At 45.8% G+C, this 15,989-nt stretch overlaps 4 protein-coding genes across 10 annotated transcripts; 1 reads left to right on the forward strand and 3 right to left on the reverse strand.

Moving 5' to 3' along the window:
- Positions 1-1,123: 1,123 nt before the first annotated feature.
- Positions 1,124-5,569, reverse strand: LOC120661140. 7 transcript variants are annotated; one of them, XM_039939862.1, is made up of 4 exons: positions 5,224-5,569; positions 2,540-4,337; positions 2,263-2,419; positions 1,124-2,140 (listed from the first exon to the last, which is right to left on the reverse strand). In XM_039939862.1, the coding sequence occupies exons 2-4, from the start codon at positions 2,889-2,891 to the stop codon at positions 1,849-1,851; spliced, it is 801 nt and encodes a 266-aa protein (XP_039795796.1). In that variant the 5' UTR covers positions 2,892-4,337; positions 5,224-5,569; the 3' UTR covers positions 1,124-1,848. The 7 variants fall into 7 exon arrangements, 3 of the variants coding, with proteins under 3 accessions (XP_039795796.1, XP_039795795.1, XP_039795794.1); XM_039939861.1 differs by having other exon boundaries at positions 2,239-2,419; XM_039939860.1 differs by having other exon boundaries at positions 2,215-2,419.
- A 792-nt stretch (positions 5,570-6,361) lies between these two features.
- Positions 6,362-9,991, reverse strand: LOC120661142 (NADH dehydrogenase [ubiquinone] 1 alpha subcomplex assembly factor 2-like). Its single transcript, XM_039939863.1, has 8 exons — positions 9,703-9,991; positions 9,486-9,545; positions 9,256-9,308; positions 9,069-9,120; positions 7,810-7,869; positions 7,382-7,432; positions 7,233-7,299; positions 6,362-6,693 (listed from the first exon to the last, which is right to left on the reverse strand). Exons 1-8 carry the CDS (start codon positions 9,815-9,817, stop codon positions 6,630-6,632), a joined length of 522 nt encoding a protein of 173 aa, XP_039795797.1. The 5' UTR covers positions 9,818-9,991; the 3' UTR covers positions 6,362-6,629.
- Positions 9,992-11,467: 1,476 nt separating this feature from the next.
- On the forward strand, positions 11,468-12,192 carry LOC120661143. The gene is given in 3 exon segments (XM_039939864.1): positions 11,468-11,722; positions 11,725-11,787; positions 11,914-12,192. Coding segments are annotated over 3 exon segments (312 nt in total). The 5' UTR covers positions 11,468-11,607; the 3' UTR covers positions 12,048-12,192.
- A 1,503-nt stretch (positions 12,193-13,695) lies between these two features.
- Positions 13,696-15,052, reverse strand: LOC120661144 (acetylajmalan esterase-like). Its single transcript, XM_039939866.1, has one exon. The coding sequence runs from the start codon at positions 15,019-15,021 to the stop codon at positions 13,810-13,812; it is 1,212 nt and encodes a 403-aa protein (XP_039795800.1). The 5' UTR covers positions 15,022-15,052; the 3' UTR covers positions 13,696-13,809.
- Positions 15,053-15,989: the final 937 nt, after the last annotated feature.

Genomic DNA, 15,989 nt, shown 5'->3' on the forward strand with positions numbered 1-15,989 from the left:
CGGGAGAAGGAGGATTTATGTACTCCCTCCGTCCCAGTATATTAGCATTCCAAGCATTCAAATTGAAAAAATAGTAGAGTTATGAAATGACGCATGTGCCCTTGAAATGAGATGATGCGGTACACAAGAGCAAATAAAATATTGCATTCTCCGAACAGATAGTACAGCAGCACAGCGGAGTCGTCCGACAGGGGAGGGGAGGCGTGCTGCAGCGGTGCAGTCTGCACTCTGCAGGGAGTCCGAGTGGGGAAATTTTTTCATCCGCAGTGGCTTTGCCTGGGTGAGGGTGCGGGGGAATCAAAGTGTGGGACCCAACAGCTGCAGAAATGCTTACATTTTGAGAAAAAATTTGAATGCTCTAAATGCTAATATACTGGGACGGAGGGAGTAAAATGTTAGCACCGGGGATTTTGTTTTATTTCCACTGTTGTTTAGCTGCATTAGTAACTGCTGCTTTTAGACAGCAATAGTCACGCCATCAAGGGACTCAACGCTTGAAGTGTTCACGTAGTTCTTTGCAGTTTTATGTTGCAATTGACTGGTGCCCCGGTAGAATTTGGAAGCACTTTTCATGGTTCTTCCACAGCGCATTGAATGCATCCTAGCTTGACATACAGGCTCTAGGCAATGTTGAGTTGGATCAAATTTTTCTCTCTCTTTACGATCCAGGTGCAAGAAGGGCGGGCCTATTGCAAGCCGTAGAGTCTTACACATGATGAGAATGGGCCGGCCCAAACCTAGCCCCCTGGCCTCAAGGCCAACTTCTAAGATCATGGGCCAACCCAAATCAACATTTTGACTATGGTCTTAATGGTCCAATGGGCATCATGGGTTAGTCCAATCAAACCTATGCATATGCAATCATTTCAGACATCATTATATAATAGATATCTCTACAGTTAGCAAACGTTAGACTAGCCTGGCCGTGGCTGGTAGCTGGTGCTAATTTATTGTAAGAGAAAAGTACTGCTGGCTGACTGCTGATTTATTGTGAGAGAAAAATACTGCTGACTGATTAACAAGTTAGCTGAACAGAGCGATTACATTTATAAATCTCCAAAGTTAAAAGGTCATTACAACAACAGCAAAGATTAATTCTTTTTTTTTTCTCTGAAGACTTTGCTGCTATATAACCCCACTATATGTTATTGCATCGTTGTTGCTATGTTATTACAGTTAAAAGAAATATTAAAAAGTTTTTTCCGCTGAATTAGAACAAATCACAGTAGATCTGAGAAGAAACAAGAAATCCTAGCTACAGAAAAAGAACAATTAGACGTTGGCTTGATAAGGCCAATACGAGCTCTTGAGATTCAGGCTTGGAACGGCGGACGAGCTCTCGTGTTCAAGTAAGCATGGATCTGACAAGAGAAATCGTGTGGGAAAGAAAGCAGAGACGAGAAGCTTATCAAAGAGGAGATTCGCCGAAGAGGAGGGCGAGCTGTCGAGTCGCCGCTGTCGAGGGGAGGATGGCGCGCCCGCTGCCGCCTGCTCACTCGCCTTCATGCCAAAGCGGAGGAGCCTGTCGGCGCACTTATGGATCGCACTTATGGATGGTGTCGCGTGGGGGAAGTGTCACGCCACGAGTCGATCCTATCTACCCATCAGCTCAACAGGTTCGCCTCTAAATGGACTATTTCTCGTTTGAGGCCGACCCGATGGCCCATTGGCATTGCTATTGTGGGTCGGGCCAGCGATCCAATGGGTCGACCCGGCCCATTCTCATCTTGAAGTCTTACCGCCTGTGACCGGAAGGTCCCAGGTTTGAGTCGTGGTCTCCTCGCATTATTGCACAGGCAAGGGTAAGGCTTGCCACTGACACCCTTATACTTGGTCTAATGGGACAGGTTAAGGTTCGCCGTCTTGGGTGACATACAGGTAGGGGTCTTGATCTGGTTGCGGGCAGTACAAATCATCTTCTGCCGACAAGGAATGTACTGCCATTGGGTCATCCTCGTCGCCGTCAAGAGCAACGAGCTCTTCATTGTCAGAAGTTGGTTCGGCAAATGGTGCATCTACGTTCTCCCAGTTCAGGTCATCCATACAGAGAAGGCTAGGATGTTCCCTGACCCATTCATCCAAAACATTGATGTTGTCCAGGCTGATAGGATCGATGGTGTCCTTAAGCTTATGCAGGTTCCTACATGACAGTAGTGAACTGTAAGTAGAAACTCAGGGTGGGAATTACAAATGAAATGATTTTAGTTTTTATGCCTTTCTCGAAGCTTCAAATTGTACCGAACAAATATGATATCATTGAACCTTGAACGTTCAAGCCTGCTTAGCTTCGTGGAATGGAGATATTTGAGGAGATCCCAATTCCTTTCACACCCTGTCGCACTACAACATTGGCTGAGGACTCGGACTGCAAGACTTTGAAGCTCCAGGGTTCCATTACCAAAGTTGTCCCACCATGCAACTAATAAACAACGATGTCACATTGTGTGGTAGAAAGGCAAACATCACGATGTAAAAATTATGCAAAATTAAAACCCTCAGATACTGCCACATTGAGTCATAACATGGAAGTCATTCCTACCTGGATTAAGTTTCTGTCTTTGACGAATTGCAATCGGAGGGCCAAAGTCACCTGTTGATTTCTTGTACTCCTCAAGCTGCAGAAATATCTTATCTTGGACCTCACCATCAGGGACTAAACTTGCTATTGTCTTCATAAGCCCTCTAAATGCATAGCTTTGCATCTTAAAAGAGGGGCTGAAGAAAATACCAGGGTTGAAGAAGCATCCTGCTGCATGCAACGGACTATGAAGTTGCTTCTCCATCCTTGCATCGATTCCTCGAACATATGGTTCATATAGACAAGCCTTGTGCATCATCCTTGCCCTTATTGACTCCTTTGCCTTTTCCATTGCATCAAAAAGGTAGCCCATGAAGGGTTTTCATTACTATACACCAAGCGCAGGATGCACAACAGCGGCTCTGTAACCTTAACAACATGTTTGCACTGGGCCCAGAAGTCAACATCTTTCCAAATAATAGATGCGACACCTTTTCCAACACTGCCTTTAGCATAAGTTGATTTCACCCATTTGTTGCTGGTAACCATTTGGCGGAGCTCTTTTTCAAACTTAGCAATGCATTGGAGACTAAGAAAATGAGTAGCAAATCTCGAGATGGAAGGACGACACAGATCTCTACCATTTGTGAATTCTGTCCTCATTAAAGACAAAGCCCAAGCATGATTGTATATAAACTTTGTTATCTTTCTGGCTTTACCTAAGGTTTCATCGATCTTAGGAAAATATCTAGGATCTGCAAAATTCTCCAACATTAAGTCGATGCAATGTACTGCACACGGAGACCAAACAAATGTGCCATATCTTTCCTCCAGAATCTTAACAGTAGCCTTATATCTTGGGTCTATATCAGTAATAAACTGAACAACGTTTTTAGGTCCAACTTCTCTAATAACCTGATCAAATATTGCAAGTAAATCTGCTCTCTCTGTTGAAGTATCTACGGACTTCAAAAACATAGTACCGCGTGGACAGTATACAAGAAAACTGATTATGGAACCCTCTCCATCACTCTTTTGTCTGTCAGCAATAATTGAGCAACCACGTATACTCCATTCTCTCTTCAGATCATCAAGATATTCATGAATGTCTTCAGCAATATGTTTCAATAGTGGCTTACGTAGGTCATGATAAGATGGTCCCTTGAAGCCAAGCCCAGCAGATACTATGGTTTCTAGCATAGGCTGATAGAAAGGAGATTTAGCCGCACTAAAGGGTACATCTGCATCATACCACCATCTAGCCATAGCAATTCTAGCTTCGTGTGACAGATCATTTGGAGCTTCTGCACCACCACCCATGCCATGCTGAACCATGTCTTCTGAAGCCATAAATGCACCACTGCTAGGCTCTGAGCCTGTGGCAGCTTGCGGAGGAAAGTACCCTGTTTTTCGCTTCCTCGGTGGTCTTAATTGGCTTCCAGAGCCTCCTTCAGTTGAGAAAATAGCATGTGAAGAATCTTCGACATGTGAATCGCAGACCTCTCTAATCTCATACCTTCTCTCTTCACTTTTCCACTTGTCATCAATTTGTTGTATTATCTGACGCTTCACATAATTGGGCACCTTCTTGCAAGATTCAACTTGCCCAGGAATTCCAGCAAGATGATGTTTAAAGCGAGTAATGTGCCCCCTGCTAATCTTTTTGCCACAATGAAGACATATAATGGCATTTCTTGAAGCAGCATCCACTTTTGCATGAACCCAAGCAGGATCCAGTGGTCTTGAGGAAGATGAAGGTGATGCCATGGAGACGCCTCCTGTTGATGCAGCAGTAGCACCAGCTACCTCAGTTCTAATACTAATACAGAGACAACAACAACAAAAACTGTTACCAGAAGTATTATACCAAATACAAATTGTGTATCATCATACTTTTGTTCCATGAATAATCAATGAAATTGCAAAAGCACGACACTTTTCATAGCATGTTAATTCCATTAAAGTACATACAGCAAATAAATTTCGAACTTGTTCTTGCGCATGGTTTTACTGCATATTTGTTCAAACCATAGTCACAGGATTCGGGGTCGAGGGTACCGTTCCTCGACCCGGAAACACCGATCCCGTCCCGGAAATGCGGGGTCGTTTTTGTTCCCGTCTTGTAAAAACCTCTCACGAGTCACGAGGACCGTTTCTCGTCCCTCGACCCCATCGACCCCGAATCTTTGTGACTATGGTTCAAACTTTACTCAAAAGTCAGATGATGCAAGCAAACAAGACTTCTCTACAGTTATATTGCACAACCTTAGCATGCAGGATAAAAATCAAAATCTTGAGCCCCACAAAATCGTGCAGATTTTTGGTTGCGCAGTTGACAATGCGTCTTTTATTACTAGGTCAGGATAAAAAAGGAAAAAAGGGGCAAATTGATTATTGATGGTTTAGGCTCTTCATTGTAACGAGGACAAATAACCAACGAGGACCAATAACCAGCAATGCAGTTATGCAGCCGAGATTACAGTCCATGACTCCATGGCTTCTGGAGCACGGAAAAGGTCTGATCGTCTGAGCTTGCAAGCAATCCGCATGGTAACCGGCGATACATGACTAATAGAACGGATAAAAACCGGCCGGTTTCGACTAAATCCAGTCCAAACTACGAACTCGAACAGTTTTCTTTTTGGCAAAGTACTACATAAGAAACTGGGAAGCACCTGAATCGAACACTGGAGAACACTTCTCACCTCTCTCCCGCAATCAAATGGTCGAGCCGTCGAGGCCGTCGAGGTCGAATGCCCTACTTCGTGCCGGGCTCCCCCAGGCGGCAGATCTGGTGGGAGAGGGGGAAACCGGTGCGAAGCTGGGAGGAGTCAGCCGAGAAACCGGAAGCCATCCACAGCGGTGCCGGTGCGGTTGGGTTTGCGGTCGCCGGAGTCACGGTGCCGCTGGGTGGCGGCAACCGGCAGAGAGGGGCAAAGTTTTTGTGTGGAATCCGGCGGGTACCGCCGGCGCCGCTACCGCTGCAGTCACGGCGGTTTCCATTCGGGGGGCTTTTACCGATGTCGTGAGTCGTGACGAGGATCGGGGCGGAAACGGTTTCAAGTATTTCCGCTTCCTCATTTGTATAACGGAAAAGGTAAATGTTGTGAATGTTCAAGTGTTTTGGGGTCATCGAACAACCGAATTTAAAGTTGGCTCATAGCGATCATCTCTCTCCAACAGTCCCACTCTTATGAACCTCCAATGAGTTGGTTTAAATTTAGAGTTTGGAGTGAGGTGTTTTCGCTAGAGAGAGGCATCACTGTGTCCGCTTAGTTGTGGCTGATGTTAATTTATTATGAGAAAAAAGTATTGCTGGTTGGCTGGCGGCTGGTGTTGATTTGGACTGCTGGCTGATTGGCTTGTCAGCCAACCGAAGAGGAATGTTGCCCGCGGATGGTGACATCAAGGAAGTGTCACTGATGAACAACAGTCTACAATCAGTGAGTTGCGTTTAGGTGTGATTGTGTGAACAATATATCGAGGGTATTGAGAGGGAGCTTCTCATGGGTGATGGTAGGGAGGATGAAAAAAATGCAAGTTGCTAGTGGCTGTCGAATGGAAAAACATAATGATGAGGAGCTTGTAAAATATACCATAAAATATAACTTCTTTTCTTAGAAGGCCGTATAGCAAAATTTTAAATTTCTGTTAAGGTTTTGAAAAGAGCAAAACTTGTGTAGCGGCAAAACAAAGGTTAACTGTTGAAGGCGAATATAGATTTTTAATAACATTGTGAGGTTAAATTAAAATACGGACTTGTTCCATGGCAAGGGCAATCGCCGAACCATTGCTAAAATATTTGCGTGGATACGCAGGCCAATGGACCAGATAGAGCCACCATAGAAGGAAGCATAACAGAGCCATGATTCAAACTTTGCTTAAAGTTCATTGTAGTTGCTACAACGGCCCACCAAATTACAGAGGAGAAATCGGCAAAAATACAGGGGCAACATGGCGTCCTGATAACCAACGACTCCCACGGATGCTTGAGCAGCTGAAGAAGAAATTCAAGTGACTGTTTCTTCCAGTTCCAGAGCAAAGGTTAAAGTGTTACATAAATAGGTGAAAGAAAAAAATGCTCAGGTATAGCACCACCATCTGCTGATATTCAGGTTGGGGGCTGCCAAGTCCCTGGCTTAAAAGTGGCACCAATTCCTGTTGGTTCGGAAGACCTGTTGAGAGAAAAAAAAGGAAGATCAATCCATGCAATCAGATGAAGACAATAGCAGTTCATTGCTTCTCATTTAGCTCCTAGATCAGCTAGAGCAATGCATAAGTCAGTGCACTTCCTCTACTTCTGCAATACCCAGGAGAAGTTGGGAAGATTTGACCTAGGTGTCCATAAGATATGGTCATATCCAGTATCAGATTACCATGATTTTATGATATCCAACTTCAGTTTCAAACACCCCAGAAGTTGAACTCCGTTTCCATCTCTGAATTGAGTTTACTTTACATTACATGTTCCTTGAAAAAAAAGTATGCTCTATTTTGCACATAAATGAACAGCATAATTGTTTGATCCCAGAAAATTGCAACACCATGCCGAATGCTTGAGGGAAGATATAGCAAAAAGCAGGCACTTCCCACCAAAAAAGAAGGGAGAAGAAAATAAACTAGGCATTTGTTGGCTCTATTGACTTCAAGAAGGGATCGGAGTAAAGCATGTCACCACAAATTACAGCATTCACAGAGAAGAGCTGAAATTCACCTGTCAGTATCTGCAGTAGAATCCTCTGTATCAGTTGCATCCTTAGGCCTAGGTACCTCCTCAGGCCCTTAAAATGTGGACAGAAATGTCAACATGCATGTCAAAAGTAGCCGCATTTGTATCCCAGACAGAACATCACAAATTGATACCTGGGAACTGCTGCTTCACAAAACTTTGGAGATTTGGAGATTCAGATTTCCCTGCATTTAGAGGAATATTAGTTTTCAAAAAATCATTGGCGAAAAAGGAAACGACCATATGAGATTGCCCCCCCTTCACCAACATCACAGGGTGAAACTACATAGGAAAACATAATGATAATAAAATTGGATAACTATCAAATATCATGAAAGGGTGCCAAATGATATGAAATATTGGATTTCCTTTCTTCAAGTTCCTATTGGCAAGATTAAAAACTAAGCAACGCAAAAGGGTAAATGAAACACAGCATTGTTCTAAAAGTGGTGTTGCCTGTTGCAGTGCAGGAAGAATGCTAAAAATACAGTGGAGAAAAATCCACAGAAAGCAAAAAGTGCAGATAAACAAGGATTGAAGTAACAATTACCAAAGAACATACCAATTTTCTTGACTGGTCGGACACCAGCCTTTCTTTCCTCTTCTTCTTTCTTTTTGAGAACTTGATAGAACACATATTAAATATATTAGTGGAGAAATGCACAAGTTATTGCCATCATTAAGTAAACAACAAGATGAACTCATGAATAACTAAAACTAATGTAGAATAAAAATGCTGGGTCTTGATTCTTGAAGAAACAACACTTCAGTAAAGAGACTGTGACACCATAACACCAGGAAACATATGCCGGTACAAATAAGATCTTAAACTGCAGCGCAACTAGAATGAAAAATTCACAAATGCATATGTATCCAGTAAATAAATTTTATATTGTAATAACTGATTTTTAAACAAAAGTTAAGCCCATAAACCAATGGCAAAATATGCCAAAACGAATTGTACTCCCAACATGTTGTCCATATAACTGTATGAATCAGGCTTCATCAAGATTAGGTTCATGAGATTAGCAGGCTAAACTTTAAGTTCACGCTAGTTCAAAAGGGACATGGTATTGCTAATTACTTTCCTGATAACCAGTTACACCCTAAGGTAACTGGATCACCATAACATTTTAATTTGTTGATGTAATGCTTGCAATAGGGATTCAAAGTCCGTAGGTGACATGTCCATCCAGTCTCGTGTGATGGTCTCTTTGTACAAAATATGATACAGTTTCCATTTATGAAATAAGACAAGTAAATCTTACTACCAAAGCGAAGAATAAGTGCATCTGAATAATTTTCTCCATTTCACTGACATATTGCATATAATAGAAACTTTTAGCACAGAGTGCATATTAGCATAACTATGGGCTACCATAAAAATGGCTAATGCCATCATATACGAAGCGAGCCAAACGAAAAACAAGCATATATCTACTAGACAAATGGGAATATTTTTTCAGATCATAATTCAGAAGTAGTCACCGAAAAAGTAACATAGATTTATCAAATGTTATGTTTTACCCTAGATAAAATAAAAATGGTGTCACAGCCAGATATCATAGGATAAAGTCCTTTGTTGCCATTGCAATTTCTCAAAACCCCTTATGGATTGCAAATTTTTGCAGTGAAGTAATTTCCCCGCTGATTTAAATCAGCAATATATGCATAACACCACAGTTATAACTGAAAACTTGCACAGTAAGATGAAAAACCTTCTAAAACACGTCAGAGTGCTCAATGGCATGTATAATGTACAGTGAAGCTTACTAATGAAAGCATAGGTGATTTTACAAGTACGAAACATCAGATACATACGTTCAATGTTTTGCCTGACACGTTCACGCCTTGCCTCCAGCTCAGCCAATTCCTAAATAGGTAAATGGTGCAGCGACACATCAGTGTCAGATGCAATGGTCAATTTTCTCTCCTCCCATAGTTCGAAATAGAAGAGTAAAATCACAAATTGAAGAACAGTGCATGGTGTCATGCTCTTTGTTCCTACCTCTGGTGTTGGAGCTTTCTTCCTTTGGCCATTCAACCAGCAAATCCACTCGACTACAATCACGACTTAGCTATGAGATGCTGTGTACACACTCAACGATAGAATTTAGAATCAAGGACACAATCCATACATGCCTGCAAAAACGTAGTGGCATAGCAGTTAATTGGGAATTTTCAGTCACACCGCAAAATCCTCACCGGACTAATGAAGCAGGAGGGGAGGTAGGTAACCTGGAACGGTGGTCGAGTCCTGGTCGGCGCCCTTGAACTCCACCCACCGCCTCTCCTTCACTTTTCCCATATTCCGCCGTCGAGAATGACATGAAGAGGAAGCAACAACAGCACCCAGATTTGCTTAGCCAGCATTCAAATCCCCTCAGAGGAGATCAAGAGTGGAGAAACTAGAAGCAAATTCGAGGCAGAAGGGTGGGGGGACGGGGACACGTACTTGCGCCGTCGACCTCCTCGACGCGGGTGAAGTAGCGGTTGCCGGCCTTGTCTACGCCGACCTGCGTCCGCGACTGGAACATCCCCAGCAACCGCGACACCAGCCGCTTTGACATCGCCGCTTCCGACTCCGCCCAGCGCCTGCTCGCTGGAACAGGTCGCTGCTTCCCCCTCTTCGCCGCCTGCGGTTCGCCGGAATCGGTCTCCACCACCCGCCCCCGCCCCCGCCTCCGATGGCCGCCGGCCTGCGTGTCAGTGACTGACCCACAGACAGGCAGACAGCCCACGACGACAGGGTCGCTCAGCTGTGGGTAAAATATCAGGCTGGGCCATATTTGGGCCGTTTCAGGACAGGCCTTGCAGCCCGATCCCATATCGTGGGACGGCGACGACGAGCGAGTTCCCGGAGATTTGCGGATAGTGATGCCCGGGCGTCGGAAGGATCGTGCCATGGAGATTCTCGAGGCCATGCGGCGGCGGTGGCGGCGGCAGCGACAGCGATCGCGGTGGCGGCGTCTTCGCCTGCATCGAATCCAAGCCTGCGGTATCCTTGCTATTGGTCCTTGTAGACTTATTTTTATCTTTGCCATAAAATGTTTAATCAGGTAGTTTTCTTAGAGCAGTACTAACCCTCCTCAGTCAGCTAGTTTTCATACCATTAAACAGACGCCATGTAAGCAAAAAACTGATATGGCAAGAAAATTAATAAGGAGAGAAAGATAAACTAAAAGAAATCATGTATCATGCAAGAAATCATGTCTATACGAAAACCAAAGACAAATAAAAAGAGGATTGAAGGGAGAGAAGAGATATAATTATATAGCAATTTATTATGAAGAAATCATGCGTTGGAGATATAATTTCTATATGTGGTGTCTATATGACATGACAAGTATAGAAATTACTAGTAGTGTCTTGGGTTGGGGCTAGCCTTAGGCAGGTCCAATGAAACACTAGTAGTTTCGTGGCTCAGAGTATCTCCAAGTGTGTCTACGAGATGACAACGTATGCTATGGAAACTAGTCTATTGTGAAAATTTGTGCAAACCACGGCAAAAAAATTATCTAAATTTACCAAAGAAATCACACATGCAGATAATATGATGATACACAATCTTGTAAAATATCTTGTCCAAACTCGACTTCGTTTGTAAGATATAAAAATAACATTGTTATTTTTATATCTTACAAACGAAGTCGAGTTTGGACAAGATATTTTACAAGGCTGTGTATCATCATATCATCTGCTTGTGTAATTTTATGGTAAATTTAGATGACTTTTGATTGTGATTTGTATGGGTTTTCACAGCAAGCTGTTTTCCATAGCATACGTTGTCCTATAAGATAGTTTCTGTAAATACTTTTTTTTTCATATTTCCATAGCATACGTTGTCCTATAAGATAGTTTCTGTAAATACTTTTTTTTTCATAAAAATGTATGTATGGGACTTTTTTTTTACAAAGATTCCTAACGTTTTACATGTGACCACAACAATTATGGTTCCTCTCGAGAGGGAGAATACCAGAAACGTAATGATACACCCATACGAGCAGGGTTCGCCCTCATAACAAGAGTGAGTGGTATGATAGGGAATAGAGGAAAATTAGGGGTTGTGGATACAAAGTCCCCTTAGAAAGCGTCTTATCGCCTTTACGCTAAGGGCTCACAGCAAGCGTAAAATGCTGGTATGCCGTCTTCGCCTTCGTTTTGCGCACACGTGCAGAGTCTAGGTGGCCACACCCACCTGACCGGCTGACCCGCCCAGCGGGCTGGGCCGCAGTGCCGCACCGCATCGCACTCTAGTTGGTCGTCTCGTCTCATCTGGTTTCTTCACCCAACCGGTTCACCACCGCCCCAGATCCAAACCCACCTCTAGGCTCTAGCACGAGCCGAGGAGGAGATCGAGATGGAGCTGGAGGCGGGGGTGGGCGCGCCTTCGCCGGCGAGGTACCTGCTGGGGGCGGCGATCATGATGGCCGGCGTGGTGCTGCCGCTGGCGTACATGATCTTCCGCAGCAAGCGCTCGCCGTCCTCCTCCGCCGCCGCCTCCGCCGCCGGGCCCTCGTCCTTCTCCAAGCAGACGTAGGTGTGCTCGCTCTGCCTCTCTCTCTCCCTCCCCGCGCATCTATCTACCCCGAGTGGGCGGCGGCCACTTGCGTGAGATCCACGGCGCTCGCGTTCCCTGATGACCCGCGGCGCGATCTTGTTGCAGGAACAAGGGGCTCATCTGATTCTGATCTGCTTCTTCCCCAATGGAGGTGTGACGGCCGGTATTTAGTGAGTGTGTGGATCGATAGTGTTTCTCTGTTTTGGCTTACCGAGAATCAATCTGCAACTGCTCCTTGAGACTGGGCATCGTCAGAAACATACCATTACTAGCTGATTTCCTGATTAGTTAGCTCTTCTTGTATCTCAGAGTGCTTGCTTGTTTGACTGATTCGATACACTTATAAATGATGAAGATGTTACTTTTTTTAGTGCACCATGACTACTTACAACCAGTATTCAAACTAATTTCGATTTGAGCAACAAGTCATTTGCCCTCTTTGATGCTGCCTGGTTGGATTGTTAGTTTGTTACGACAACAGTGGAATTCTTCTTTATGTTAGTATATTAGCAGTTCGGCCAGGAAGAAGATTGTTGTGCAATTTGTACATTTGCATCGTCAGCCATCAGCGCATGATGTTGTGGATTAATGCAAACTAAAAATTATCTATACTTGTTGCCTGGTAGTCAGAAGATGTGTGGTGGTTCTTACATCGGCCGCTTGAACAGCAGAATGGAGTTGCATTCTAGCACAGATACTACCCTTCTGTTTGTTACCATTTTCACTTCCATAGCTCATACATACTACATTGATATAGTACATTGATATTAACAGTTTGTTATCTGGCGTTTCATGCGACAGGACACACCCTTGTGTCTGTCGACAAAGGAAAAGTGATAGTTCTAGCCATTTCTTTACAGAACGTATGAAGTTTATGTCACCGCGTCAAAGGAACTTTCTTCTTTATGGTAGACAACCTTGTGACATTTCCTTAAGCTCTGTCATCTTAAGCTCTGTCACCCATGCGGTGTTCTGATGGTGCTGTCTCTGTCATTCAAGACAGCATGAAAACATCAGATTTATTTCAAAGGCTGCAGGAACCTGAAATGTTGGAAGGAAATCTCCAAAGTATTTTTTGACATGGAAAAACAAAATTACCTTCTGTTGACAAATTAATACGAATGTGGTTATGATACCCTTAGTGTCTAGCTCATTCCATTGTTGTGGTACCCTTTTTTTTTTAGGGCGTGATACCCTTATTCTTTTTTCTTTTTTGAGGGCGTGATACCCTTATTGTCTAGCACATTTCATTATCCCACAATAATACAACTGCGAAGTCTGAATGAACAGGCATCACAGGTAGCGGCCTCTGGAGATATTTGCTACACAGCTTTATGTTGCTGTATGGGCGCCGTCAAAATCTTTATCCGGAACAAATGCAGTGTTGTGGTGCTCTCCATGTAGAGCACCTGAGATAGAATGCTACTCTCTGAAACATGTATTTTTTGCTTTTCTGCTCAAAGAATGGGCTTGTATAGTTCCACCATTGAACAGCTCTCCTATTATTCCACCATTGAACATTCCATCCTAACCAAACTTCAGAAAGGAAACTCTGGGCTTGGTGAAAAAGTTCATCACATTCTGATATCGCAGCAGGTATTGGCTTGAAGGCATTGGTCTTGCAATTTCAAGTTACATCGTCAGCTCTTTTCATCTCGATAGAAAGAAAAAAAAACAGCCATACAAAAAGCCAACAAAGAGCTGCACAAATCTCCAAGGCATCACCACCATAGAAAATCACGTGAACAATGCAAAAAAAAAAAAAAACCGGCGATGGATACAAATTCTGTAAATTTACTCTTCAGATTTTCTTTTTGGTAACAAAGTTATGCCCAACAACAAATGTGAAGCAAATGTGAAAATCGCATACTACCTAAAACTTAGAACTAATAATATTAAGCTCGAGTTATACACAGGTTTTTATAATGGCTTCTAGAACATAAAATTCAAGACACCAGCTATAGCCAGACTCTAAACGGAGGACGCGGTGCCGATCTTCCTTCAAGGACGCTGGAACTCTACCGGCGCGGGGGACGCGAATCCCTTGTGGTAGAGCAAGTCGGTCATGACCCTGTAGGCGTGCTGCGTCAGGTGCACGCCGTCCCAGCTGATGCGCTCGTCGGGCCTCGCGCACACCGACGTGCCCGGCGCGCCGCACATCCGGTCCATGTCGAAGTTGTACGCGACGCCGCCGGCGCCGCAGCACGCCCTGGTCCGCGCCCCCTCGTCGAACCCCGCCTCGCCGGCGTCCCGCAGCATCCGCACGTACGCGTAGAAGTAGTCGTCGTAGGCGACCGTGGCGCCCGGGTACGACCGGCGCAGCTCCTGGATGCCCTGCTGCTGCAGCACGTTGTGCATCTGGGAGAAGAGGTTCAGGGCCGCGAGGCAGCCGGTGGCGTCGTACGCCGCCGGGTCCGTCTCGTTCGCCGCGGCCAGGTAGCTCGGCACGCACCCCAGCGGGAGGTTGCCCGGGATCACCACCCGCGCCGCGCCCATGTCCAGCAGCTCCCTGGCCGCGCCGGTGATGGAGCGCACCACGTCCGGGACCAGCGCCATCGCCTCCACCACGCCGGTCGCCACGCGGCCGAAGTTGTAGAGGTTGCGCGCGCCGCCGGACGCCGGCCTGTTCTCCGAGAAGGCGTAGTTGTAGTCGTTGCCGCCGATCTCGCCGACCAGGACGAGCGAGCGGGCAAGCTTCTCGCGGACTTCCTGCGGTGACCGCGTGGTGGCGCTCATGAAGTCCTTGAACCGCTGCAGCTGGACGGCCAGGGAGCTGTTGGTGTGGGGGACAGAGACCCCCCTGCTCGCGAGCGACGCCGCGTCGAGGGCCGTGGCGCCGGCGACGGCGAAGTTGACGCCGTGGGTGAAGTCGGCGCCCATGTCGAGGTACGGGCTGAGCAGCGGCAGGCCGAGATCCTTGGCGAGGAAGTCTATCATGAGGTACCCGTCGGAGCACCGTCCCGTGGCGCCGCCGATGGCGGAGCCGTAGGGAAGGCTCGTGGTGTGCTGCAGCATGCCGGTGGCGCCGCCTTCGCGGAGCAGGTTCCCGGTGTCCGACAGGGAGTCCCCGAAGTTGTAGATGGCCGTGATGCCGTCCACCGCCGCCAGCTGCTTGGCCGCGTGCTGCGGCGCCGGCCGTGCGTGGCACGGGCAGACGACGAGGAGCAACGCCAGTAACGCGGCGAGCAGGACGCGAGCCATGGACGTCATCATGTCGCGTCGCGCACTGGAACGCGGTGTTGGTTCGTTCTTGGCCTGCGGAGAAGTTGGAGGCTGGCAGGCGCCTTTTATTTGCGCGCGAGCCGCTTCCTCGGCGAGCAGTTCGGATTAGGAAACGGATATTTTATCGCCGAGGGCGGAGCGTGTCCGACTCGGAGACCGGCGGCGAGCGGAGTTGAGCGCGCCGACCGAGTCAACCCCCTCCCACGACTTGCTGCGCGAATCACCAAAGCGTGGGGGAAACTGGAGCAAACGAGTGTACCTGCACGTGCGCGTGGAGCATGGCTTGTTCTCCGGAGATCCTTCGCAGCTGGTCCCGGAACATCGCCATGACAGGCTCAAGCGTGTGCAGATCGCCGGCTCCTACCCTGCGAAGAGCCTTCTGGTCTTCTGGAACTAGCATGCTATGTCCTTGAGACTGCGACTGCGACATTGCTGGAACGCCTTGAGCTGGGCACCACCTACATCGTGGCTATTATGACATACATCGAGGCGAAGGTTCCCTCCACGTTTTTTTTTGAGCAAAACTCTCCACGTTTAGGCCATGTTTAGTTTCCAAAAAATTTCAAGATTCTCTGTCACATCGAATATTAATATTTAGACACATGTATGAAATATTAAATGTAGTTTAAAAAAATAATCAATTGCACAGTTTAGCTGTAAATGATGAGATGAATTTTTTGAGCATAATTAGTCAATAATTGGACACTAATTACTAAATAAAAACGAAAGTGCTACGGTAGCCGAATCCAAAAAATTCGCGAGCTAAACACACCCTTAGGTTAGATAGATGTTCAGGGGCCTTGCACCGGGAGCCTTGGTTTCAGTATCATTTTCTTAGATTAAGATGTTAAGATATCATGACAGTGTTTCGTGATGAAACTTGTCCAAGACGCTTTGTGCTCTGCTATTTCAATCGTTGGTTTCTCAGCTCGCCCATAAATTGAGTCATTTTGCTAACA

The sequence above is a fragment of the Panicum virgatum genome, chromosome 2N, assembly GCF_016808335.1.
Source record: "Panicum virgatum strain AP13 chromosome 2N, P.virgatum_v5, whole genome shotgun sequence".
NCBI lineage: Eukaryota > Viridiplantae > Streptophyta > Magnoliopsida > Poales > Poaceae > Panicum > Panicum virgatum.

Bases quoted from the DNA above. Each gene is read 5' to 3' on its own strand.
- LOC120661140 (XM_039939860.1), bottom strand. From the start codon at position 2,891: ATGGGCTACCTTTTTGATGCAATGGAAAAGGCAAAGGAGTCAATAAGG. The intron at 2,420-2,539 runs GTAGGAATGACT...GTTGTTTATTAG, and splicing joins AAGACAGAAACTTAATCCAG to TTGCATGGTGGGACAACTTT. The intron at 2,141-2,214 runs GCATAAAAACTA...ACTGTCATGTAG, and splicing joins AATTTGAAGCTTCGAGAAAG to GAACCTGCATAAGCTTAAGG.
- LOC120661142 (XM_039939863.1), bottom strand. From the start codon at position 9,817: ATGTCAAAGCGGCTGGTGTCGCGGTTGCTGGGGATGTTCCAGTCGCGG. The intron at 7,300-7,381 runs GTATCAATTTGT...CCACATTTTAAG, and splicing joins TGTGAAGCAGCAGTTCCCAG to GGCCTGAGGAGGTACCTAGG. The intron at 6,694-7,232 runs GTGAATTTCAGC...TTCTCTCAACAG, and splicing joins TCTACTGCAGATACTGACAG to GTCTTCCGAACCAACAGGAA.
- LOC120661144 (XM_039939866.1), bottom strand. From the start codon at position 15,021: ATGATGACGTCCATGGCTCGCGTCCTGCTCGCCGCGTTACTGGCGTTG.